The 26,414-nt window shown below is 37.5% G+C and overlaps 1 protein-coding gene across 1 annotated transcript; it reads right to left on the reverse strand.

Annotated features, from left to right (window-relative positions):
• Positions 1 to 7,488: 7,488 nt before the first annotated feature.
• Positions 7,489 to 8,289, reverse strand: LOC139426979 (uncharacterized). Its single transcript, XM_071187251.1, has one exon. It carries the CDS (start codon positions 8,287 to 8,289, stop codon positions 7,489 to 7,491), a length of 801 nt encoding a protein of 266 aa, XP_071043352.1.
• Between the last annotated feature and the right edge of the window lie 18,125 nt (positions 8,290 to 26,414).

Below are 26,414 nucleotides of genomic sequence, written 5' to 3' on the forward strand. Positions count from 1 at the left end.
ATATATCAAGCACTTATTCTATCGCGTATTGATTATGCTTGTGCAGTATATGGCACTGCCTCAGCTTCTCACCTTAAAAGGTTGGATACAGTGCATCATACTGCCTTGCGTATATGTAGCGGCGCATTTCGTACTTCTCCAGTTGAAAGCCTGTATGCTGTGTGTCACCAATTGCCTCTAGATTTGAGACGCATGCAGCTCAGTCTAACATATTATTTTCACGTAGTCTCATCCACATCACACCCTCTTAAACGTGAAACACTTCCAGTAAGTTTAGAGCGGATTTATGATGCTCGACCCTCACATGTTCGCCCTTTTAATGCTCGCATGTGCTCGCTCAACCAATCATTCAATATCTGTGACTCAACAACACAATGTGTCGATCACTCGCTTATTCCACCTTGGAACGTTTCACAATATCATTTTCATTCTCCATTCGATGTACATAGTAAATCTCATGTTGCGCCTATCATTTTTCAGCAACTATACAAAGCTCATCGTCATCAATATTGTCAACATGTTCCGGTTTTCACAGATGGCTCAAAATGTCCTGGCTATGTAGGCTGTGGTATTGTTATTGCTGACGACACCTACAGTTATAAAATACCAACTATGTGTTCCGTATTCACCGCTGAGGCAGTTGCAATTCTGTTGGCATTAAGGCTTATTTCAGCTAGTTTGAATCGAAAATACTGCGTTTACTCAGATAGTATGAGCGTGTTGCGCCAACTCAACCATTTTGACAATGAAACTCATCCCATTTTGTGTTTTATACAGCATTTGCTATTTAATCTTCATAAAAATGGTTTCGATATTTTATTTTGCTGGGTTCCAAGTCACGTTGGAATCCCTGGCAATGATTTAGCCGATACAGCAGCGCGATCTGCTACTACTACTTTAAATTTATCTATACCATTCTCAGATGTAAAAATACATATTAAAAAGTATATAAAATCTTTATGGCAGCAGCAGTGGGATAACCAAGTGAATAATAAGTTGCACGCTCATAAGTCAAATTTGGAACCCTTCCCTGTGTTGCGACTACGTAGTGCAGATGTTAAGCTTACCCGTCTGCGAATCGGACACACCAGACTGACCCATCTACATTTGTTGTTTGGTGAACCACCTCCTCAATGCAACACTTGTGATGTTTTACTTTCGATTCACCATATTTTAATCACTTGCCCGTATTTTAACAGACATCGTCTTGCCTTTTTTGGCAGTTCTATTTTATCTATGGGAGATTTGTTAGGTGACTCTCATCATCCGAACATTTTTGCATTTTTACGTGCTATTGGCATTTTAAATTGTATATAAGTTTATTCTGTTCATGAATTTATTCATTTTTAGAAGGATATTCTTACTTTTATACTATTTTACTGTGTTTTAACTTTGACGTGATTTTATTCCAATACTTCCGTTGATTGTTTGTATATGATTTTATCAATTTTTAGTTATATTTAGGAAAATAAGTATGCACTTCAATTTTGACATGTATAAACATATTGTTTGGCGCAGCATGTCCACATTTGGATTTTGTGCCATTAAACTCTACATTCAATCAATCAATCAACCAACATTTTCTGTAGAGCACTCGGATCTTGTCCTATGAGTATCAGATCATCCGCATATGCAATGTGCGAGATCTTCCTTCCTTCTATGGTCACTCCGTAGATATTTTCGATGTCAGCAAGAATGGTATCCATTACACACAGAAATAGGATGGGTGATAGGGGGTCTCCTTGCCTTACTCCCCTAACTGGATGTATGGTTTCAGACTTCTGCTTTTTGAAATGGAGAATGGTCTTAGCCCTACTGTAAATATTATTAATATATTCGATGAAATCCTCTCCAATTCCTTTTACTCTAAGGGCGTTTAATATAGCCTCTGTAGTAACGGAGTCAAATGCTTTCTCGAGGTCTATAAATGCGCATGCTGTGGATTTAAATTTTGTTTTGATGTTGGTAAAGACTTGATCTAACTTTTCAATACCACAGGCGATCCCGTCTGGTTTTTGAAATCCAAACTTCGTTGCGTCGTGTGTGATGACATTGTTGAGTCTTTTTGCTAGTATCTTATGATGTTGCCTTAAAATGGTGGATGCTATAGAAATTGGTCTCAGCTTGCTTGGTTCCTTGGTGCCAGGTTCTTTGGGCAAAAATATAGTCTTAGAATCTAGAAGGATCGATGGGACCCAAGCCAGGAGGTTCATTAACGTGTATAACTTGCATTTGGCTCTGGTAGATATCTTGTTCAACATTTTAGTTGTTACACCATCAGGACCCGGGGACGATTGCCAATTCATTCTTGCTCCATCAACTTCTTCTGGAGTAACTGGGTTTAGAATCTGGTGACGTTTGTCCTCTGGATCTGCTCGTACTGGTCCTATTGGGTTATTAATCCTTGCATCTAATGGGTTTTTGGTGATAATGTTGTTCCAATACGAGAATACTGCATCTGGGTGAAGTTCTTCAGACATGGAGTTATTGTTAAATATCTGATCGGCGGCTGCTTTTCTGTTCTTCCTATATAGATTTTGCAGCTTCTGGTAATCAATACGTTTTCTCTTCCTCTTTGACATGTGTTGAATCTCAATGTTGTTGTTCCTCTACCTGGATTTTGTTGATTGCACCTTCTTAACAGAAATATAGTATTCGATAGTCCCGATGATCAGTGTTCTGTCAGGATCTTCGGACATCTCTGGGACTTCTTGTGTACTTGGATATTCCTCCGACTCCTGGTCTGTTGGTGCTGAGATTGGACTTGCTACGAGTTCTCCATTTCTCTCATTTTGGTCTCGGTCAGAGTTGCCACCTGGATCATCTGTTTCAGCTGGTTCGTCGGTCCTCGATTCCAGGATCGGTTGGTTAGTACTGGCTACTGGAATTGTTGTTGGTCTAAGTAGGTGCTGTAGGCTTCTCTTGTATTCAGCTGATCTCCTCTTTCCTTTAATTCCTTCAATAGTCCTAAGTGGGAATTGAGTTTGGAGAAATTGATTTATTGGTAGACGTTTTTCCGCCATTTGGATCCATTCGGCCTCTTTCTGTGCGAGCTCCATTACCTCATAATCATTCCACCTGGTCTTTGGATTGGTCTGTGCTGCCAATAAGTCCAGGTCTCTAATCTCTCTATGCTTATTGGCTGTATGAACTCCAAGTCCTTTCTTTGTCTTAAATGATTTTTGGCAGTAGGTGCATATGAAGTCATGGCATGCAGATCCCTCCGCCCCTGTATCGCTTCTAGCGCTGGCTCCAGCAGCACTGGTGCCAACATTTCCGTCATTATATATATATCATCTGTAGCTAGAAAATAAAAACGGCCGAGGGGGCTGCTAACCCCCAAGGCCGCGTCGAAAACCAGAGGTCGCTATTAGCCGATTCGAGGCAAGCCCCGAATCGCTACCAGCGGAAACCACGAGGAGGTTGCGACTTGATTAACGACTAACTAGACTCATCTCAAGGATCAAGGATCATCTCAAGGGTTCTTTTTTTTTTTTTTTTTTTTTTTTTTTTTTTTTTTTTTTTTTNTTTTTTTTTTTTTTTTTTTTTTTTGATCGAGCTACGAAACAAACAAAAATAACAACATAGCAACTGATCAATTTTGCACTTAGGAGAGTGCTCACAGAAAACAAATGGAGCCCCAGTAACCCTTTCTCACACTTTACATCTCCGCCGTGAAGCGGTCATCGAGCCATGCTTTCTCCAAACGTCAATTCCGCCGATTAGAGTTCTAGTGCTTAATATTTTAATGTCTCTTCTAGATATCAGATTGAATCCGAGGAGGGATGCTATTGATTTTTCCGAAGGGATGCCTTTCCAATTGAAAGTCAAGGAGGAAATGAAAGGACCTTGCGCTCTGGTGCCACTAAGGTGTGTCGCAAGCTTCATGTACTTGTTAATCTTCGCATCGTGAGCTCTAGTGAGGTCAAACTGATGGTTAATGACTTGGGCGTCCACGATGAATGTGTTTTTCTCGTTATAGATCACCAAGTCCGGTTTGAGATCTCCTTCTGGAAACTGATAAATAGGTTCTTTTATTACTGTGTATCCTCGGTTGTCTGCAGATCGAGCTAGATAATTTACTAATGCATCGTGGCGTCTTATCCTCGAGTTGTGTGATGAGTAGCATTGTTGCAGGATGTGATTAAGGGTCTCGGGTTGTCCACAACCCCTCCTACAACAGTTGTTTTTGCTTGGGCGCCCTCGGGCAGCTCTGGACCTATTATAAAGTTGTTCATATCGAAGATGAAGACAGCTCACAAAGTCACTACCTGAGAGGAAACGAGTCCCATCAGAAATCCAACGGTTGGTGGATTTGAATTTGCTAGATGCAGTCAGCCCCTTTCCATCAATTCTGGAATATAATTCTTTTTTAAACATTTGGTTGATTTTCTTTGTTGAGTCGAGAATTCTTCCCATGTGGTTGAGTTGGGCCTTGGTTCTTTCATCATTTGGACTCACCCTTTTTAGGGCGAGGAGAGGAATAACCCATCTCAATGAGACAACACCTAGTCCGCCGTCAGCCACACTGGTGTAGAAAATACTGTTAGGGGTGTCCTTTTGAAGGTGTAGTATTTTCTTTAGGAACTTCCTTATCATCGTGTCCAGTTTCCTTAGATGACCGAGATGGATCCTGGAAAAAGTAAGACAATGTAGGAATTTAGGTACAACATGGTTATTTAAGAGGAAGAGCTTTTGTTGAGGTTTAAGTGGCGCTTTATCAAGTTTCATTAGCATGTTATTCAAGTCGGAGTTGGCACACTCAGATCTTCCATTTGGGGTGAAATTGACGCCGAGGTATTGAAATGCTTTCCCGAGGCCAGCTCTGGGCAAAGGTCTATTACAGACTTCAACTACTCCTCTGGCATCAAAGAGGGCCTTCTTGAGGTGTCCCTCCCTCTTCCATGCGAAGTGAAAAGACTTTGAGATGTTTATCTTCAGACCGGAGCTGGTAAGGTTTGAGGTAATTTGCGTAACCAATTTCTGGAGGGCTCTCGAGTCTTGGCCTATTAGGATCAAGTCATCTGCGTAGGCTATGTGCGTTGTTTTCCGGCCGTCGATCGTCACTCCGAGGATTGGTTCTAGGTTGGCAAGGACGACATCATTACACAAAGGAAGAGGCAGGACGAGAGCGGGTCCCCCTGTCGGACCCCTCTGTTGGGATGTATTAACTCGGATCTCTCTTTCCTTAGTATTAGGGTGGTCTTAGCTTGTTGATAAATATTTGTGATGTAATGAACGAAATTTTCGCCTACACCTTTAACTCTAAGAGCATTTTGGATGGAGTCAAGAGTAATGGAGTCAAAGGCCTTCTCGAAATCAAGGAAGGCGAGGGCTGCAGAGTGGAAACCTTCCTTGGCATTCTTTAAAACTTTGTCAAGCATTCCTATTCCCTTGGCGATCCCATCCATCTTTTGGAAGCCAAACTGACAGGAGTCATGGGTGATCGTGCTATTCAGTCTGGAAGCAAGTATTTTGTGGTGTTGTCTCAAGAGTACGCTTGCAAGGGAGATGGGCCTGAGTCGGTGAGGTTCTTCAACGTCACTACCCTTAGGAATGAAGATGGTCCTGGAGTTGAGTATGGTTGGAGGAATCCAAGCTAGGAGGTTAAAGAGCGTGAATAATTTACATCTCGCTCGTACTGGGATCTTGTGAAGGTCTTTAGAAGTCAGCTGGTCAGGGCCAGGAGCAGTTTGCCAATGGATCTTCGCGCTCTCCACCTCCTCAGGAAGAACAGGATCGAGAAGATGTTCTCTTGGATCGTCAGGACTATTTGTAGCAGGTTCTAAGGTTGGTCCAGTTGTTACATCAAGTAGGATCTTTGTGAGGAGGTTTCTCCAGAAGTCAAAGGTTACGTCAGAACTTAGTTGATTGGAAATTGAAGATTGGTTGAAGATGGATTCCGCAGCCGCTTTTCTGTTCTTACAATATAAAGACTGGATCCTTTGATATTCCATTCTTCTTAAGATTTTCTTCGATATTTGCTTTTTCTGAGTTTCTTTCCCTTTGGACTTCCTTGATGTCTTTTCGTGGTTCCCATCACGTGGTTGGACTCCATAGTTGCTTGCCGGAAGGATCGAGTGTAAATACAAGTCTATGGACATCTTGGCCTCACTTGGATTATTCAGGTATGAGTTGAAAGCTGTATGCAGGTAAGCTTCAGGTGAGATTGGATCAAAAGCGGGACGAAGTCTTTTGTCGGTGTTCAGCTCTGACAAGAAGTAAGGCACCGTTCCAATTATCAACGTCTCGTCCGGATCGTAGTGGTGGTTAGACGAAGATGATTCTGGATCTGGACTGGCATCAGGAACTGGATTAGAAGCTTGATTTGAAGTAGAGTCCTGGCTAGTTGTTATTGAAAGTTCAGTCTCAGAGTTTTGAAGTTCGGTGTCGAGGTTGGCTGGAGTCAGAAGAGTCCTCATTAAGAGAGTCATAGTTACTCCCGCCTTTTACCCGGGCTTGGATGAATTTCTTAATTTTGATATTCAGAGCACTGGGCAGAAATCACATTGCGTCAGCACCGGTCACCGGCCATCGCAATGCTTTTTTTTAATTAGACAGTCGGATTCCCCGAGTAAATGTCAGGTCTGAGTCGACTATTAGTCACCCGCCGAAACCGTTGGACCGCACCGAGCAATGGTCCGCCGTGCAGCAGAGGCATTCCACGAGAGGGCCACGACGTTGGTTTGGGCCGGCTGGACTACATTGCTGCAGTCAGTCTCGCCCAGTCCCGGTGCAGTGCCACAACCGCTTTGGACCCCAGCCCGATGGTCGCAGTCCTCAGTCACTTATCCCGAAGTTACGGATCGAACCTGCCGACTTCCCTTACCTACATTTTTCCATCGACTAGAGGCTATTCACCTTGGAGACCTGTTGCGGATATGGTACGGACCGGCACGAAAATCACACTCTCTCCCTCGGATTTGCAAGAGCCGGCAGAGGCGCACCGGGCACTGCAGGAGCCGCGATGCTTTTACGAGAAGAGAGTGTTTAAAAACAGCACAGAATAGAAAAGTTAAAAGTAAAAATAATCCAAAATTCGAGAAAAAGGCGAGAACTCGCCAGTTGAAAGTTAAAAATGTGATAAGACCAAGACACATATTTAAAACATAGTTAAGACACTAGAGTCAACCGCTAAAAAAGGAAGTTAAAATTGATAAAAACAACAAATACAAATATAGGAATATCTAAAACAATAATTAATAAAATTCCATTAAAACGAATGTAGACTTATTAAAATAGTTAAAAGGTTAAAAACAAATCCACAACACAAATTAATTTTGAAAGTTAACATAAGCATGTAAAAACAGTGAAAAATTTGAAAGTTAAAATAAGGTAAATTAGTTAAAAATACAAATCAAGTTAAGAATCAAAACAATTTTAAATTTAGTAGTAAAGGAACACAAGTTAAAACCTGTAGTAGTTTAAAATTATAGGTAGATAAAATCACGAGACACCAGCAAAAATCTTCGCAGGCTCCAAATGGAGTTAAATGCTGTTCATTGTGTCTTCCAATGTTTTCTTTATAATTTTTTTAACAATGTTTCGACAGGCCAACTTAGCGAAGCATTGGTGCATAGTTTGTCCTGTAAGATGGTTTCCACGGAGTGTCTGGAAGTGTGGGCAGTACATGATTAAGTGTTCGATTGTTTGATTATCCCTACAGTATGTGCAGTTTTTCTTAAAAAGTCTATATTGGTAGTCTAGAAACTCCCCGTGGCCAACGAGTAGTTGATTTAAGTAAAAGTATGTCGGTAGTCTTTCGGTGGAAGGATCATTAAAAACTGTGTAGGTTTGTCTGCCTTTCTCGGAGCACTGCCACTCTAGTTTCCATCGATTTAAGTTGTCAGATTTAATGTTGGTTTTGATCTGGGCCTTGGAACTTGGGACCTCTAAAGTGATTTGGTTGAGACTGACAGTTTTCTTAGCTGCCTGATTCGCCTTCTCGTTGCTTAGGATGCAAATGTGTGCCCTGACCCAGTTACAATTGATGTTTGGCCTCCATAAAAGTTTTGTGTTTTCCGTTTCTGTAGTATTGGGAGTTGGGTCATTTAGGACCTGCAACGTTGAGAGCGAATCAGTGAAAAGAGTAGGGTCCGGGCAATCATTTTTAGCTAGCCATTCTAAAGAGCATTTAATTGCCATCAGTTCAGCCATAAAAATATTACTGGTATTGAAAAGTCTAATGGAGTCCGCCTTAATATTTACTCCGCCTCTCTTAATGATAATGCCATAGCCGGTCTTGCGCACATTCCTGCTTCCATTTTCAGTCTCTTCTGCGAACTCCATTCTAGAACCGTCCGTAAATATTTTCAACCCTTTATTTGCAGGGAGTATTCTACCCCAAGGTACCGTGCCAAAAGTTTAGATACTCTAAAGCATTTTACTCCAGGAGTTGTCAAAATGGTCCCAAGAGATATAAAGTATTGCAAAACAGTGAACGGTAACCATCCGTACTCCTCGTCCATGTGTGTCCTATTCTGCGGCTGTTAAGACTTCATTTTGCTCTATCAATACGCAAACGGACCTTCCACCTTTGTCTGCTACCTCTCATCATCAGTTTAAAACTATATTCCAAAAATCGCAATTAAATTTTAATACATCATCAACATCAAATAGAACAACATCTAATCCTCCTAAAAAAAGTTCTAAAATTGAAAACGCAGAAAAAGACCGACTTTTCCCTTGAAGAAGCTTGCAGCGACCAAAATACCCCAAACCAAAAAAACCTGGCATATCTCGGAAGAAAAAAGACCCAAAATACGTCAATCAATCTACTTCTTTTGCTCAGAAGATGGATATTTACGTAGAATTGTCTCTTCATCCTTCCAATGATGAAGTCACCATGGGTTATCGCGCTATACTAGTCTTATTCCCCTTTTATGATGTACAGTAAATTCAATTTTGCATCCATCATTTACCAACAACTATTCAATTCTCATCGTAACCAATATTCAGATTATGTGCCTGTATTTACTGACGAAATAAAATCGGCGGGATATGTAGACTGTGGGGTACAAAAAACATCAACTTCTCGTCCCCGGCATCGCAAGTTATGGTGGACTGCTGAATGCTCCGCAGCTCACAAAGAGAAGCAGAAGCTCTGGAACATCTTCCGTCGGTATCCTACAATAGACCAGCTAGTCGATTTCAAACGAGCTAAAGCAATTGCACGCAGGATTCGGCACCAGAGTCAGAGAGAATCTTGGTCACGCTATGCTTCATCTATCACATCTACAACATCTCCCAGACAAATCTGATCGAGGGTCAAGAGAGCGAATGGTATCTACCGTGAATTCCATCTTCCGGTATTTGATATAAACAGTATCACGTACTCTGACACGGTAGATGTGAGTAACATCTTGGGTGAAACATTCGCTGCCGTATCTAGCATTGACAGTTATAGCTCAGCTTTTCAAGCTCACAAGCATAGAGTTGAAGCCCAGACGCTGCAGTTTGCGACTCGACGGCAATTTCAATATAATTGTAACTTCACTTTTCATGAATTGCAGCGAGCGCTGTCAAAAGCACCCAATTCGAACTCCGGCCTCGATGGTGTATCATATCACATGTTTCGCCATTTGAATTATGCATCGTTGCTGAATATACTGTTACTTTTTAACAGATTATGGACGGAGCAGATATACCCATCCAGTTGGCGGCTGGCTCTTGTGATACCAATTTTAAAGCCAGGTAAGGATCCAACGGAACCAACAAACTACCGCCCAATAGCTCTGACTAGCTGCTTCAGCGAGGTATTCGAACATATGCTCAACTCTCGCTTGGTTTACTTTCTGGAGAAGAAAAAACTCATCCCCGACTTTTAAAGTGGTTTTCGAAAGGGTTGGTCGACTATGGATAACATTGTTGCTTTAGAATCCCGTATTCATAATGCTCTTGTCCGACGCAACCATTTAATCTCTAGCTTCTTTGATATTGAGAAGGTGCACGATCGGACATGGAGACATGGCATTCTAAAGACATGGTTTGATATGGGCATCTGTGGTCACTTATCTATGTTTATCCAAAACTTTTTGAGTCATAGATATTTTCATGTCAAACTAGGTAATACACTTTCTGATCTCTACATCCAATCTGAAGGTGTTCCACAAGGTTGTGTTCGGAGTGTTATACTTTTCATAGTTCATGTTTCCTCCATTTTAAACATTCTACCTCCTACAGTTTTTGGCTCACTTTACGTTGACGATCTCAACATCTCATGCTCAGGATCTGACCTGAGAGTAATCGAGCGTGAACTGCAACTTGCTGTCAATAAAATTGTAAAATGGTGTCATGAGAATGGTCATACCCATTCACATAGAAACACAATTTCTTGGAGTTATTTTCGATCATAAGCTTACTTTTCTGCCTCACATAAAATATTTACGGAAAAGATGCGAGAGATCCCTAAATATGTTACTGGTGCTTTCTAACACGTTTTGGGATGCTGACGGCACCGCGCTTTTGCGAATTTACCAAACACTTATACTGTCGCGCATTGACTATGCATGCACAGTTTATGGTACTGCTTCTACTTCGCAACTAAAAAGCCTTGATACGGTACATCACACTGCATTACGCATTTGTAGCTGTGCATTCCGCACTTCACCAGTGGAAAGCTTGTATGCTGTTTGTCATCAACTACCACTGGATCTAAATTGTCCTTGACGCACTACTACCGTATCATGTCTTCAGCCTCACACTCCTTACAGCGTGAGGTTACTCCAGTACGTTTAATGCGCCTATATGATGCTCTACCTTTTTATGTTCGTCCTTTTATAGCTCGCATGCGATCACACATTCAAACATTTGCTATTTTAGATTCTCCTTCACAATCGGTAGACCACCTACTTATTTCACCGTGGACTGTTTCACCATATCATTTTTATTCTCTATTTGATGTGTCTAAAAAATCACTTGTATCACCAACCATATTTCAGCAACTTTTCCTTTCTTATCGTCATCAGTTTTCTCATTATGTTCCGATATATACAGATGTCACTCAAAATCTGCTGGGTATGTTGGCTGTGGTGTTATCATTGCTGATACCATGCACAGCTACCAAATTCCCGAAATTTGCTCCACCTTCCCTGCTGAAGCTGTTGCTAATTTATTAGCATTATGACCAATTTCTACACCCTCTACTCGGAAGTATTGGATTTACTCCGACAGTATGAGCGTTTTGAGTCAATTAGAAAAGTTTCTCTGTGATACTCGTCCGATTTTATGTTTCATTATTCATTTGCTAACAACTCTTCAGTAGAAGGGATTTGAGATTTTATTTTGCTGGGTACCGAGTCATGTTGGTATTCTAGGGAACGAACTAGCTGATTCAGATGCACGATCTGCCACATCTGTCTTACCATTGTCCATACCTTTCTCTGACATGAATCTACATGTTCGAAAAATTGTAAAATCATTGTGGCAACAATGGGACCTCAAAGTTTTTAATAAACTGTATAGCATTAAATCTGATGCGGGCCATTTCCCAGTACTGCGATTGCGTAGAGCAGATATAAATCTAACCCGTCTTCGAATTGGCCATACCCGGTTGACACAACTTCATTTGTTGCTAGGGGAACCCTCTCCTCAATACCATGGTGGTAGCGTTCCTCTCACAATTCATCATATTTAGATAACGTGTCCAGGTTTTAACACCAGATTTACGGGTATCGGCTGCATACCTATTTTTACTGAAATCCGTCTTTTTGACGGGTAAATTAAAATACTCATTTTTGTAAAACTTTTATTTTTAAATTAATGGTTTTTTATTCACAGTTGTTTTCAGTACATTTTTCACATGTAAACTCTATTTTGGACGCACTCTATTTCCACATACATGTTACATTTAATGCAAATGTTATTAGACCTATTTTTTTTACATAACCCAATTTGACAAGATTTTTGCACATTTGGATTTTGTGAATCAAATAATTAATTAAAACTTGTATTTTGTTCATCGCGATGGTCACTGCATAATTCTTCAGCCAATTGGAAAATAAAATTCTTGCGAGTTATTTTTACTCCAGTGGTCTCCTTGAACAATATCCAGGCATTGATGGCTGCCAAATCTAAAATGTTATAAAACACGTGAAGCTGCCATCTACGGGATCCTGCTTTCACGCTATATTTTCTAGCCATTTGGTCTACAATATCCACTCCAAACTTTGGTTTGTTGTAATATGCAACTGTTTCTGGGACTCGCTTAGCATCATTTTCTATTTTGACATTTTTGTGTCTCGAACTAAGCAATAATACCTTTTTGTTTGGCTTGGACTTGTAAACTGTAAGAACGTACTCATCTGATTTATAAAGTTTTGTAGAATATCGGATCATGCTATCCTTCTTAGCCTTTGCAAATTTTGGCAATTCTTTTCTGTTTGCTCGTAAAGTCCCTACAAGAGTTGTGTTTTTGAAAGTAACTTTTTTGCTAGTGAAATACTCGTAAAAAAGTTATCAGTAGTTATATTTCGGCCATGGCCTAAATATGGTTCAGTGAGCTTGAGCACAACGAATTCGCCTAAAGGTATGTCTGATGGTCGTTTTTCGTCTTTACCTAAATATGGGAAGTCATTTATTAGATACTTGCTTTTTACATCCGATGCCAACCAAAACTTTATGCCAAATTTATCATGTTTATTTGGCATGAACTACGTAAAACGGCATCTAGTTTTGCTTGGAAACGATTGCTCGTCAACTGTAAGGTTCTCCCCAGGCTTATAGCAAGCCTGGCTATTTTGGATAAATTTGTCCCATATTATAGAAATCAACTCAAATTTATCCGTTTTCAATCTTTGAATTCTTTGATTTTTCTTATCAAAACGTATGAATCGAAGAATTTCCATGAACTTATCTCTGGACATAGTTTTTGAAAAGAAGCTTGGCCTCCATTTCTTAGACCATAAATATGAAGCTTTCAGGGATTTTGCTTCATACGCCCCTCGAGCATACAAAATCGATATAAAAGCTCGTAGTTGTCCCTCTGTAATCGATCAATCATCTTTTTTCAAGACCTTACGAGTCTCTGTTTCAGTACATATTTTGATGTACTCAATCATGTCGTTGTCAATTATCAGTTCAAATGCGCTCCTTACATTCCCAAGCATAATATTTTTTTGCGTACGCTGTTGGTCCTGACACATCCTTAAACATACTGTAAGCTGGTTTTCTACCACAACCTCCACCTTCTTTTAGTGTTTCCCATAAAGTTCCATCTGCAGAACGTTCGATCGGATTTTCTAAATTACAGGTATCAACAACTTCCATCTCCTTTTCGCACTCGGAGTCTGAAATGATAAGCATTATTTTTCTTTTATAGCAGGTATTGCGAGGATTTTCATTTCCACTGTCCTCAGAATCTTCAATTTCGGTAATTACTTCGTCGAATTCTTCCTCGCTATTGCATAATTCGTTTATGTCAGAATCAGATCCAGATTGGTTTTCATTTATGCTGGTTAGTTTTTTTTATAAATTCCATATATTTTGGCTACCTGTACCTTATGTTTTATTGGGAGATTTTAATGGTCATAATACTATTTGGGGAAGTAAAGATATTAACGCTCGGGGTTCACAAATTGAAAAATTAATAGATGATCATCAACTGTGTTTACTGAATAGCAATGAAATAACTCATTTCCACTTTCCATCCAGAACATATCATTCTATTGATTTAGTTATTTGCAGTCCCAACATTTATACCTTACTGAACCTAAATGTTCACGATGATTTAGGTCAGAGTGATCATTTCCCTTTACTTCTATCTATTACTGGATCTGGACAAAGGAATCTTCCCGCATCACCTAAATTTAAGTTTGAACGTGCTAACTGGACCTTATTCCGAAATTCAGTTAATTTAAATGATGATTTAGTCAATAACTCTGTCAACGAAGCTACAACATCAATTACTAATGCTATTCTGGCTGCTGCAGAGAAATCTATACCGCGCACTACTGGTAATTTCCCAAGGTACCCTAAACCTTGGTGGAACCAGGAATGCAGCTCCGCTCATAAAGCACAGAAAAGAGCGTGGAGAACATTTCGCAGGTTTCCCACCATCGAAAATCTTATTATTTTCAAAAAATCACGAGCCCTAGCCAGAAATATTAGGAGAAGAAGCCAAAAGAATTCTTGGATACAATATGTATCGAACATAAATAGCAGCACCACATCCTGTGAAGTTTGGCGAAAAATTAAATCCATATCAGGTCATTATCAAAATCAATCTATCCCTCATTTAGAAATAAACAACAACAAAATATGTGACGTTAAAAATATAGCAAATGTTCTAGCCGAAACCTTCAGCAACTCGTCAAATCCAATTAACTATTCGTCAAAATTTCAATCTCACAAAAATAAAATCGAAAAAATACCTTTGAAGCCACCAAATTATCCGCTTAATGAATATAATTGTCCAATAACATTCTCTGAATTAAAATCCGCTCTCAGTGTATCCCGACTTACAACTGCAGGACCTGACAATATTCATAATTATATGCTGAAAAACCTTTCAGATTCTGATCTTCAAGTAATTTTAAAACTATTTAACAAAATATGGTTGGAGAGAGACTTTCCATCTTCTTGGCGAACATCTATCATAATAGCTATCCCCAAACCTGGTAAAGATACTAAAAACCCATCCAATTACAGACCAATAGCATTAACTAGCTGTCTTTGCAAACTACTTGAGAGAATAATTAATAATAGACTCGTACAATTCTTGGAAATCCAAAATATTTATCATAATAAACAGAGTGGCTTTAGAAAATGCCGATCAACTATCGACAATATACAAAATCTCGAAACTGAAATACGATTAGCTTTCCTCAAAAAACAACACCTCATAACAGTGTTGTTTGACCTTGAGAAAGCGTATGACAGAACTTGGCGACATGGTATTCTAATGGACTTGATCAAATATAATATTTCAGGAAACATGTTTCATTTCATCAAGAACTTTTTAGCTGACAGGACTTTTCAGGTACGTATCAATTCAATTTTATCCGATAATTTTAACCAGCTTGAAGGAGTTCCACAAGGAAGCGTTATTAGCGTAACGCTGTTCCTCATCAAAATAAACGAGCTTTTATCTATTCTACCAAATACAGTCAATGGAGAGTTATTTGTAGATGACTTCCGTTTAACTTGTAGAGCTTCATGCATGCGCACAATTGAGAGGCAACTACAACTTTCGATAAACAAAATTATACAATGGGCTGAACTCAATGGTTTTACCTTTTCATCTTCTAAAACATCATGCATTCATTTTTGCCGAAAGAGAGGAATTCACCCTGATCCAGAATTATACATTAATCATGCACAAATTCCTATTGTTCAAGAAACGAGATTTTTGGGTGTAACACTAGATTCTAAATTAACATTTTCAGCTCACATACAAAACATACGAAAATCCTGTTATGCAAAATTAAACATCTTAAAAGTACTTGCAAATACATCATGGGGGGCAGATACTCAATCCATGCTTAGAATACATAACGCTTTAATCCGTTCTAAACTTGATTATGCGGCTACTGTTTATGGATCAGCTAGAAAGTCTGTTTTAAGGTATTTGGACACCATCCATCATCAGGGACTCAGAATTGCCACAGGAGCTTTTCGCACATCACCTATTAGTAGCTTATATGCATTGTATAACGAACCTTCTCTTAGTTCGAGGCGAAATAAACTGTCTCTGAACTTTTACTTTCATATAAAATGTCATCCTTCACATCCATTGTACTCTCATGTTTTAACACCATCATGTTCTACACATTTTAGCAACCGACCTGCCTTAATTCCTACTTTTGGATTAAGGATGAAAAAACTCTTGACTGATTTATATTTAGAAGATTTTAATGTTTTAGAGATTGCAGAACTTATTCCTTCTTGGAATAACATCAAAGTTAAAATTTTCGATATTTTTGAAGGTTTGACTAAGGACGAAACGTCTCCAGTTATATATCAACAAATATTTTATGCTTTCTTACAGCATTTTAATGACTTTCGTACAATTTATACTGATGGCTCTAAATTTGATAATCATGCTGCCAGCGCGGTTGTGTGTGACTCAGAGGTAATTTCAGAGAAGCTACATTCCGCCTTTTCCGTTTTTTCTTCTGAATGCAACGCTATTTTGCTTGCTCTTCAGTTTATTTCTAGGCAACTGTACAAAAAATGGTTGATTTTCTCTGATTCTAAAAGTTGCATCGATGCACTTAAGAATCTTGACAATAAACCTCACTCTATCATACATCATATAATAAATACATATTTAAGCCTCAGTAACAATAGCTTTGAAATAATATTTGTTTGGATCCCGGGACATGTAGGCATTCCAGGTAATGAAAAAGCTGATTCAATAGCCAAGTCAACACACAATCTTACAAATAAACCACACTGTTTACCTGACATTCGAAATTTAGTGGCAGACACTCTTACCCAACTCAGACAGACCAACTGGGATAATGAAATAAACAACAAATTACATGAGATCAAATCAGATATTAAACCATTTGCACCACTGACTAACTACAACAGAAAAACCCAGGTACTTATCAACAGAATACGGATTGGGCACACCCGCTTGACACACAAATATTTAATTTTAAATGAAGCACCTCCACAATGCAATTTTTGCAAAGAGTCTCTTACGGTAAAACATTTTCTGACCCAGTGTATGAAATTTAAATCTAAAAGACGACAGTACTTTAACTGTCACTTTCCGACTTTATCATTTTTACTTGGAGACACACCTCATCCTAATTTAATTCTGTACATCAAACATATCGGATTTTACAATTTGATTTAGTTCTAGATATAACCTAGTTGACAAATTTTAAATTAGTTTTAATTTTGAACAAGTTGCTCTTTTCAGCCTAATTGTTCTGATTTTAACAAAGCTACAGTAATTTTTACCTAGGTTTGGGCGCGGTATAACCAAACCATGGCTCTTGCGCCAAAAATTTACATCAATCAATCAATCAATCAACCATATATTTTGGACACTTGTCCATATTAGCCCTTGCTAAGTAGACAAAATATAAATGTAAAAAAGTATTTCTTTTTAGATAAGTTTGTAACAAACCTTGAAAAAATTAAATCTTTACTTATAAAATGAATTTTCACTGAACTTCACAATTTCACTTCTTTTTGCAAAATGCACTGCTGCACATTGATCTAATTTTATTTTGAAATATCTAGATCAGCCTAACTAAATTTACAAAAATCACAAGTTGTCTCTGTAAAATGTACCGTTGAAATGATTATTTTCGATATTACAAAATTTGCTGTACTTGTATTCTTTCGTTTATTTTAGCTATTTCGCAAGGTTTGCAACAATTGATCGTAAATTAAGTAATTTGTCAAATTGACGGATTATCGTAAAAATAGGTATATAACATATAGAAATACTAAAATGTAAGTCTTTCGGTGGAAACGAATGGAAATATATATTCGATGCATTATAGTATTGAAAACCAATATATAATATCTTAAGAATAATATTTACATGTTCGAAATTTCAAGACATGAAAACGAAAACCCGTCAAATTGACGGGTTACGTAAATCTAGTGTTAGCCAGCATCGTTTAATGTATTTTGGAAGTTCGATTTCATGCATGCAGGATTTGTTAGATAACATTCACCATCCGAACGTTTTTGCGTATTTGCGTGCTGTTGGTCACAAGATACTATTCCCAAGTCGTCAAGTTCGCTTCCTCGCCACCGCAAGCCGTGGTGGAATGAGGACTGTGCAGCTGCTTATAAAGAGCAGAGACGCTTATGGAACATCTTCCGCCGCTACCCTAACACTGCCAACCTTTTAGCTTTTAAACGGGCTAAAGCAATGACACGAAAGGTCCGACGCAATAGTCAGACAAATTCTTGGTCCCATTACGTCTCTTCCATAACATTTTCGACTTCTCCCAGACAAGTCTGGTCGAGAGTCAAGAGAGGTAATGGCATATACCGTGAATTTCACCTTCCGGTATTCGAGAAAAATGGCACCACTTACTCTTCTCTTGCCGATGTCTGTAATATGCTTGGTGAGACATTTGCTGCTGCCTCTAGTTTAGAGAGTTACAGTCCAGCATTTCAATAACATAAGCAGATCGTCGAACGGAATAAAATCAACTTTAATACTCTTCTCCTATAACAGCAATTTTAATTTTGCAGAATTGCAGCGAGCACTTTACCATACTCGCTATACAAGCCCTGGTCCTGATGGCATCACATATCACATGCTCCGCCACTTAGATCGGGCGTCGTTGTTGAATGTCCTCATTCTGTTCAATAGAATATGGAAGGAACAAACGTACCCATCTGATTGGCGTGAAGCAAGTGTGATACCCATCTTAAAACCAGGTAAAGACTCAAAAGACCCTGTTAACTACCGTCCTTTAGCCTTAACCAGCTGTATTGGAAAAACATTTGAACGGACGGTTAACTCTCGCTTGGTATACTACTTTGAAAAAAATCACCTTATACCATACTTCCAGAGTGGTTTTCGTAAGGGAAGATCCACGATTGATAACATCATTGCTCTTGAGTCACGAATTCGTAACGCCTTTGTCCGACGTAACCATTTTGTCTCTATATTCTTCGATATTGAGAAGGCTTACGATATCACATGGTGATACGGAATTTTGACGACACTTAACGACATGGGACTTCGTGGAAACTTACCCATCTTCCTCAAAAACTTTCTGTCGAAGCGGTATTTTCGAGTACAACTGGGCACTACATTTTCCGATCTCTTCATTCAAGTTGAAGGCGTTCCACAAGGAAGTGTTTTAAGTGTCATACATTTTATTATTCATGTCTCGCTTATCTTAAACGAATTACCACCTTCCGTATTTGGTTCACTATATGTTGACGATCTGAACGTGTCATGTACAGGATCTGACATGCGCGCTATTGAGCGTCAACTGCAGTTGACAGTGAATAAAATGGTCATAGTCTTTCACCTTGAAAAAGCTCTTGCATACATTTTTGTAGGTTGCGCAGAATGCATCTTGATCCAGTTATATCTATTCACAACGCCACCATACCCGTTGCATCTGAATTTAAGTTCTTAGATGTCATATTTGATCAGAAACTCACTTTCAAGAATCATATTTTACATCTAAGAAAACGGTGTGAGAAGACTTTGAATATATTACGCGCTTTGTCGAATACCTTTTGGGGTGCGGATCGTATCGCCTTACTCAGATTCTACAAAGCATTAATACTATCACGTATAGATTACGCTTGTGCTGTCTACGGCACTGCTACTGCATCCAACTTAAGGCGGTTAGATGCAGTGCATCATACGGTTTTACGTCTATGTATAGTGGTGCATTCCGCTCTTCCCCTGTAGAAAATTTGTAGGTTATTTGCCATCAATCATCTCTAGATTTACGCCGCATGGAATTGTCTTTGACTTATTACTATCGTGTGAAATCTGGCAAATCTCATCCTCTCAAGCAAGATGTCCTTCCATCAAGCTTGGAACGATTGTATGAAGCTAGACCTCCATACGTCCGTCCATTTCATGCTCGCGTGCGTTCTCTCATACAAACATTTAGCATTTGTGAGGTGCCTACACAATCAATAGATCACCTTCTCATACCACCATGGATCATCGCGTCATATCAGTTTTATTCCCTTTTTAAGTTGTACAGTAAATCTAATGTTGCATCCATCATTTATCAACAAATATTCAATTCTCATCGTCACCAATATTTTGAGTATGTGCCTGCATATACTGATGGATCTAAATCGGTGGGATACGTAGGCTGTGGTGTCATCATTACTGATGATACTTATAGCTACAAGATCCCAGATATTTGTTCCGCCTTCACTGCGGAATCTGTTGTCATCCTTTTGGCATTGCGGCTGATTTCTTCACGATCCGAACTATAGTATTTTATACACTCCGATAGTAAGAGCGTTTTGAACCAGTTAGAAAATTTTCGCAGCGATACTCACCCAATCTTATGCTTCATTAATCATTTATTAATCGCTCTTCACAAGAAGGGATTTGATATTTCATTTTGCTGGATACTGAGTCACGTCGGTATCCCAGGGAATGAGTTCACTGATTCTGCAGCACGATCTGCAACTACTGATTTAACAATATATGTACCATTCTCAGACAATAAACTACATGTTCGACAGTTCATCTCGTCCCTTTGGCAACGGCATTGGGACCCTCAAACTCAAAATGAACTTCATAACATCAAACCATATATATAGACCCCTTACCTGTATTACTTTTACGTAACGCAGATGTAAAGCTTAATCGTCTCAGAATCGGCCACACTCGACTCACGCATCTTCATGTGTTGTTTGGAGAATCTCCTCCCAAATGCGACTCTTTACTTACGGTTCATCACATTTTAACCATTTGTCCTTGTTTTAACCAACATCGTCTTACCTTTTTTAATAGCACGATTTCATGTATGGAGGATTTGTTAGATGATATTCATCATCCTAACATTTTCGCATTTCTGCGAGCTATTGGTATTTTAGATTGTATATAGCTGTTTTATTTGATTTTATTCACTCTTATTTCCTACCCATGAACCGTTTTACCTTTTCTGTGTATTTTATAGAATTATGCTTTTCAATGATTTTTATGAACTTTTAAAAATACGTGTCTTGAGATAAACAATTTTATTAGTTTTATTTATTTTATGAAAATGAAACTATTGTTTGCAATTTACCATTAGATCTAACTCAACAAATTGTTTGGCGCAGCATATCCTCCTTTGGAACTTGTTCCATAAAACTTCTACATTCAATCCAATCCGTTCTGTCGGTATTTTTAACTGTATATAAATGTTCTAATGCATCTGCAATTTTATTCACTTTAGCAAACTACTTATTTTACTTACTTCGTGTATTTTGTATCATATTCGTAACTTTTTATCTGATTTCATTCCTACCCTTTTATGCGATTTTATTCATACCTTTACAAACTTATACCATTTTATCAGTTACAATTGTACGACAAATAAAGTGGTGCATGTACTTTGCCTTTTGAACTGATTTACCGTACTGTTTGGAGCAGCATGTCCTCTTTTGGACTTTGTGCCACTAAACCCAACATTCAATTCAATTCAATATAGGCTGTGGGGTCATCATCGCTGATTATACTTACAGTTACAAGATCCCAGATATTTGTTCCGTCTTCACTGCAGAAGCTGTTACTATCCTTTTGACATTGCGGCTTCTTTCCACTCGGAAGTTTTACATATACTATTATAGTATGAGGGTTTTGAAAAAAATAGAAAATTTCTGCAACGATAGTCATCTAATTTTAAGTTTCATTAGTCATATGTTAATCACCCTTCACAAGAAAGGATTTGACATTTTATTTTATTAGATATCGAGTCACGTCGGTATAACAGGAAATGAGTTGGTTGATTCTGCAGCACGATCTACCACTGCCACCTTACCAATTTATGTACCGTTCTCAGATATTAAATTGCATATTTGGCAGTTTATCGAATTCCTTTGACAACATTGGGATTTTATTCACTCTTTTTTCTTACTCAGATACCATTTTATAGAATTACGCCTTTTATTGATTTTTATGAACTTTTAGAAGACATGTCTTGTAATTAACTATTTTATGACGATGAAATTGTAGTGTGAAATTTTTCATTTGATCTGACTCAACAAATTGTTCGGAGCAGCATATCCTCATTTGGAGCTTGTGCCATAAAACTCTACATTCAATCAATCAGTCATCTTATCTCATCTAGTCTCATCTTAAAGGATTCAATAAGTATTGTTTAATAGGGCAGTTGTACCAGGCAAGTGTGAGAGAGGATGGTAAATTATGCGTGTCAAAAGTGGGGCTTAGATGTTCAGTTGGAATCAGCTTATTATCCCTACGCGTTTTAATTTTCTAACTGCAATGATATGAATTCCGTGAAGCAGTGATCAAATTCTTCTAACAGTAAGAGCAAACATTCATAGAAGTTTAATCTTCGCCATCATGATTGTTTGTGATAATCAACGTACCTTATGGAAAATAATACCGTAAATAGTTGTTCCAGATGTGAGCTGACAGTGTTCAGTGGAAACAGCAAACACAATCAAATGGCAATTTTTGCAGATATACAATTTGACAATCTACTATTTTGCTTGAGATTGGCAAAGAATTCTTGGAATATCTATTTTAGCTACAGTTAAGTGATATTAAGTTTAATAACAAGTGTGTAGCTCAAAGTCATCCCATTTTAAACTATATAAAACTGCCAATTATAATTAAAATCTTATCTAAAATATGAGAATACTTTCTGTACTTATACATCGGAAATAAATAAATTTCTACAAAATTGTGATTCACTTTCTTAACGTCTAAAAATTGTTCACTTATAATTTATGTGTGAAGCAAATTATCTCTAATGAAGCAAATAACTTTTGTAAAATGCAATAAATGTGCAAAAATAACAATATTTTTCATACCCTTCTATTGTGCTTTGTTTTTCCCATTAACTTTCTTTTACGAAAATTAATAATTTTATATTTCATTTCATATCAAAAATGTGATAAATGAAGTCAATTTATAATGAAGTGAAAAGTAATTTCTTTTTTAGAGTTTTTTCTGGTATAATTAGGTTAATAAATCACCAATGTGAAACTTTTTTTCTTCTTTTAGCTTCCTCAAGAGAGCAGTACAATAAAAGAAAAATATTTCTAGATCAATATCTTTCTCCCCAAATTGCGGCACATAGTGAAAAAAAATATCAATATATCATAACTTTCTATTATTGCTTTAGTTATCATAATGATCTTAGAACAACCTTTCAACTGCGATCATTACTCGGAAACTCTTTCAAGGGCAAATACGTTCCAAATAGTATTAACTGAGGTTCACTGAGAAAGAATTATGGAACATAATTTTACCTTACTCAAAAGAATTTTCGTTAAGTACCTTTTCTCATAACTTCAAAAAAGGTAGATTTTTGTAAAAGGAAGAATCTTGTTTTTACGTGTTATTTTAAGGGAATGTTTATTTACAGTCTCAAGTTAACTGTGAGTTATTTACAAGATATAAAATGTTATAATTTTTAAAAGAAGTTAGGTTAGCGCATTTATAATTTAAATGAAATCTTAAAAATCTTAATCTTACTTTATTCACGACAGCTGAGGTTTGGATTCCGATTAAGTTAATTGATGATTTTTTTTTCACAAGTGCCTTTTTTTGGCAATATCACTCTTAAAACTAGGCTAAAATCATAACTAGGTAATACATTTTGAAACCTTACCCCACCCGATTAGGTTATTCGAAGATATACTAGACTTGCCACAACGACAGCTACCTGCGACTTAAGAATCAAAGAAATTGCGGGTTCATTGCCTAAAGGCCCCGAGTCAAGCACGATAAAAAAGACTATAGTTAAGCCGATGGACTGTAAAACTAACTTAAAACTGAAATGAATTGTTTAAAATCGGATCAGCAAAGTAAAATTTAATACAAAAGCTATTGATGGCTGTAACGCGCTAAAATTGCTGGGTTCCAAGTCACGTTGGAATCCCAGGCAATGATTTAGCCGATACAGGAGCGCGATCTGCTACTACTACTTTAAATTTATCTATACCATTCTGAGATGTAAAAATACATATTAAAAAGTATATAAAATCTTTATGGCAGCAGCAGTGGGATAACCAAGTGAATAATAAGTTGCACGCTCATAAGTCAAATTTGGAACCCTTCCCTGTGTTGCGACTACGTAGTGCAGATGTTAAGCTTATCCGTCTGCGAATCGGACACACCAGACTGACCCATCTACATTTGTTGTTTGGTGAACCACCTCCTCAATGTAACACTTGTGATGTTTAACTTTCGATTCACCATATTTTAATCACTAGCCCGTATTTTAACAGACATCGTCTTGCCTTTTTTGGCAGTTCTATTTTATCTATGGGAGATTTGTTAGGTGACTCTCATCATCCGAACATTTTTGCATTTTTACGTGCTATTGGCATTTTAAATTGTATATAAGTTTATTCTGTTCATGAATTTATTCATTTTTAGAAAAATATTCTTACTTTTATACTATTTTACTGTGTTTTAACTTTGACATGATTTTATTCCACTATTACCGTTGATTGTTTGTATATGATTTTATAAATTTTTAATTATATTTAGGAAAATAAGTATGCACTTCAATTTTGACATGTATAAACATATTGTTTGGCGCAGCATGTCCACATTTGGATTTTGTGCCATTAAACTCTACATTCAATCAATCAATCGTAACGCGCTAAAATAATTGGTACAGGACTTCGTTTTGAATAGCACAAAACTAGCTAAAATCTAGAAACACTGTTGATTTTTCAAAAATGCAACAAGAAAAAAGCATTCGTATTGAAGCCTTTTGAAAGCAAAGTTGTCAAAAAACACTTATAAAGGGGGATTCAAAAATATATGTAAAGGCAAGATGGGACCTAAATATAAGCATATTTCATATGGGAATGTGTGTGAGTTAAGCCGATAGAGAACGCTGTTTATCACGCATATACTACAACAGCCCAAGCTCCGTTGTGAATCTTTTATCTCTGTTGGTCATCCCTTCTTCGAGCAGCTTTGTAAACTGTAATTAATTGCAATTTAATTGTAAACTGTTTTATTTTGTATAAGATTGTAGATGCGAAAACCACTGACACGTGAAGCAATATTTATCATAAGTATGTAAAGTTTCAAGGTTCACAAAAGAAAACAGTGATTTATGATAAGTTTGCATTTAAATTACAATTACTCGTAGTTTACAATTGCTTCTCGAGAGTTAACAACAATAACATGGCAAAAGTAGCATTAGTAAGGAACAGTGCTCTACATTGACTTAATGCAGCATTTCCGCACACTACTATAATGACCTAATAAGCATATTTCCGCACACTAATATATAACCTAATAAGCATATAGGGGACCTAATAAGCATATTTCTTTATAAAATATGCTTATTTAGGTCCCCTTTACCCGCTTTTACATTTTAGACATATTTTTGAACCACCCTGTATATTAGGAAGCTAACACAAGGAAAGCGAAATCAACAATTTTAATCCCCTACAAATTTTTTTTATTTGAGTAGGAAAAAAAGCTGTAACCAGCAAAATGAACTAAACTATGAATTTATAATATCTACCTACATGAGTTTTAAGTCGAAGTGCATTTCAAACAAGCAAAGCATATGATAGAAAACCATAAATCAAAGCATAGGATCGCTAAAATAAACTTTAAAGTTGAGTGCTAGTTTTCAGCTGAGCTGGTTAACCCCATTCTTCTCGCTCCCATAAAAATGACGGGGTGAGATTTCGCCCGCTATTTCTCGCTCCCGTGATATTGACGGGCTGGAGTGTTCAGTAGTAACGCGCCAATAAGAATAAAACTAATTCATTTCGTTAGCCTGGAAAACATTTTATTTCTCATTTTACACACCTGATGGCAGTACCAGGATATTTTTAAGGTAATTGTAGATAGTTAGTTTGTTTTAAACTAGTTGCAGCACTAATCAAATAAGTAATTCAAGGCAAAAGCCAAAAAAATAGGCACTTTTATGACCGTTTTCTTGAAAATTAACCGATCGTTAAGGGGTTAAAATGTTCCAGGGAAATCTTGCACACCGCATTTAAAAACCACGTTCAGGAGCAAATGTTTTTAAATTTTCAACCATGCACTGATTGGTTAGCTAGTTGGATTGGAGTTATTGGCGCAAGAGCTAAGCAAGGCAATATTGCACCTACAACTAGGTTCATAAATGCAGATTAGAATGCTAAGTTTCAGCTCGGGGCTCCGGATGCTAATTTACAATTCAACGACCTTTACAACTATCGCTCTCTTTTTTGGAGATGTTCCTCCTGGCTTTAGCTGATTGCAATTATTATGCCAGCTTTTAGAATTTATTGTATGAACTAAAAAATAGTCAAAAGTCATGCTTCTCTTTATTTAAAAAAATGCCAAACCAGAGAGCAGGTCGTTAAATGCCACTGGATTGGAAAATCACACCCCAGATGCGAAACGCCAGTCATGCGAAAATGTATCCCCGAGAGTACGTATTGATTGATTGTATACAGTTTTAGTCACACACGCACAAAAAACTGATTCTTAATTATCATTAAAAGTTACTTTCTTTAAATTGCATCTAGTCAAAGTAATGTTTAAAGTGTTTCTTCCAGAAAGAATTGCAAAAAAATATATTTTACTTTAAAAAGAAGTTATGTTGTTATTCTAGTTTAAAATTTTGCATAACTTCATTAGTACTAAACGCATGAAACTAATCTAAAAAATTAAAAAATAGAAATCATTGCCACACATAAATTACTAGGAATAACTTTAAAGAAGGTGCTTAAAAATCATTAATGAAAATTTTACATGAAAAGAAACGAAAATATATTTAAAAGACGGTTACTTATCTTATGATGCG

Source organism: Parasteatoda tepidariorum, chromosome X1 (genome assembly GCF_043381705.1).
Source record: "Parasteatoda tepidariorum isolate YZ-2023 chromosome X1, CAS_Ptep_4.0, whole genome shotgun sequence".
Classification (NCBI taxonomy): Eukaryota; Metazoa; Arthropoda; class Arachnida; order Araneae; family Theridiidae; genus Parasteatoda; species Parasteatoda tepidariorum.

What these genes read in the sequence shown, in the direction of transcription:
- LOC139426979 (XM_071187251.1), bottom strand. Translation starts at nt 8,289, where the DNA reads ATGGAGTTCGCAGAAGAGACTGAAAATGGAAGCAGGAATGTGCGCAAG.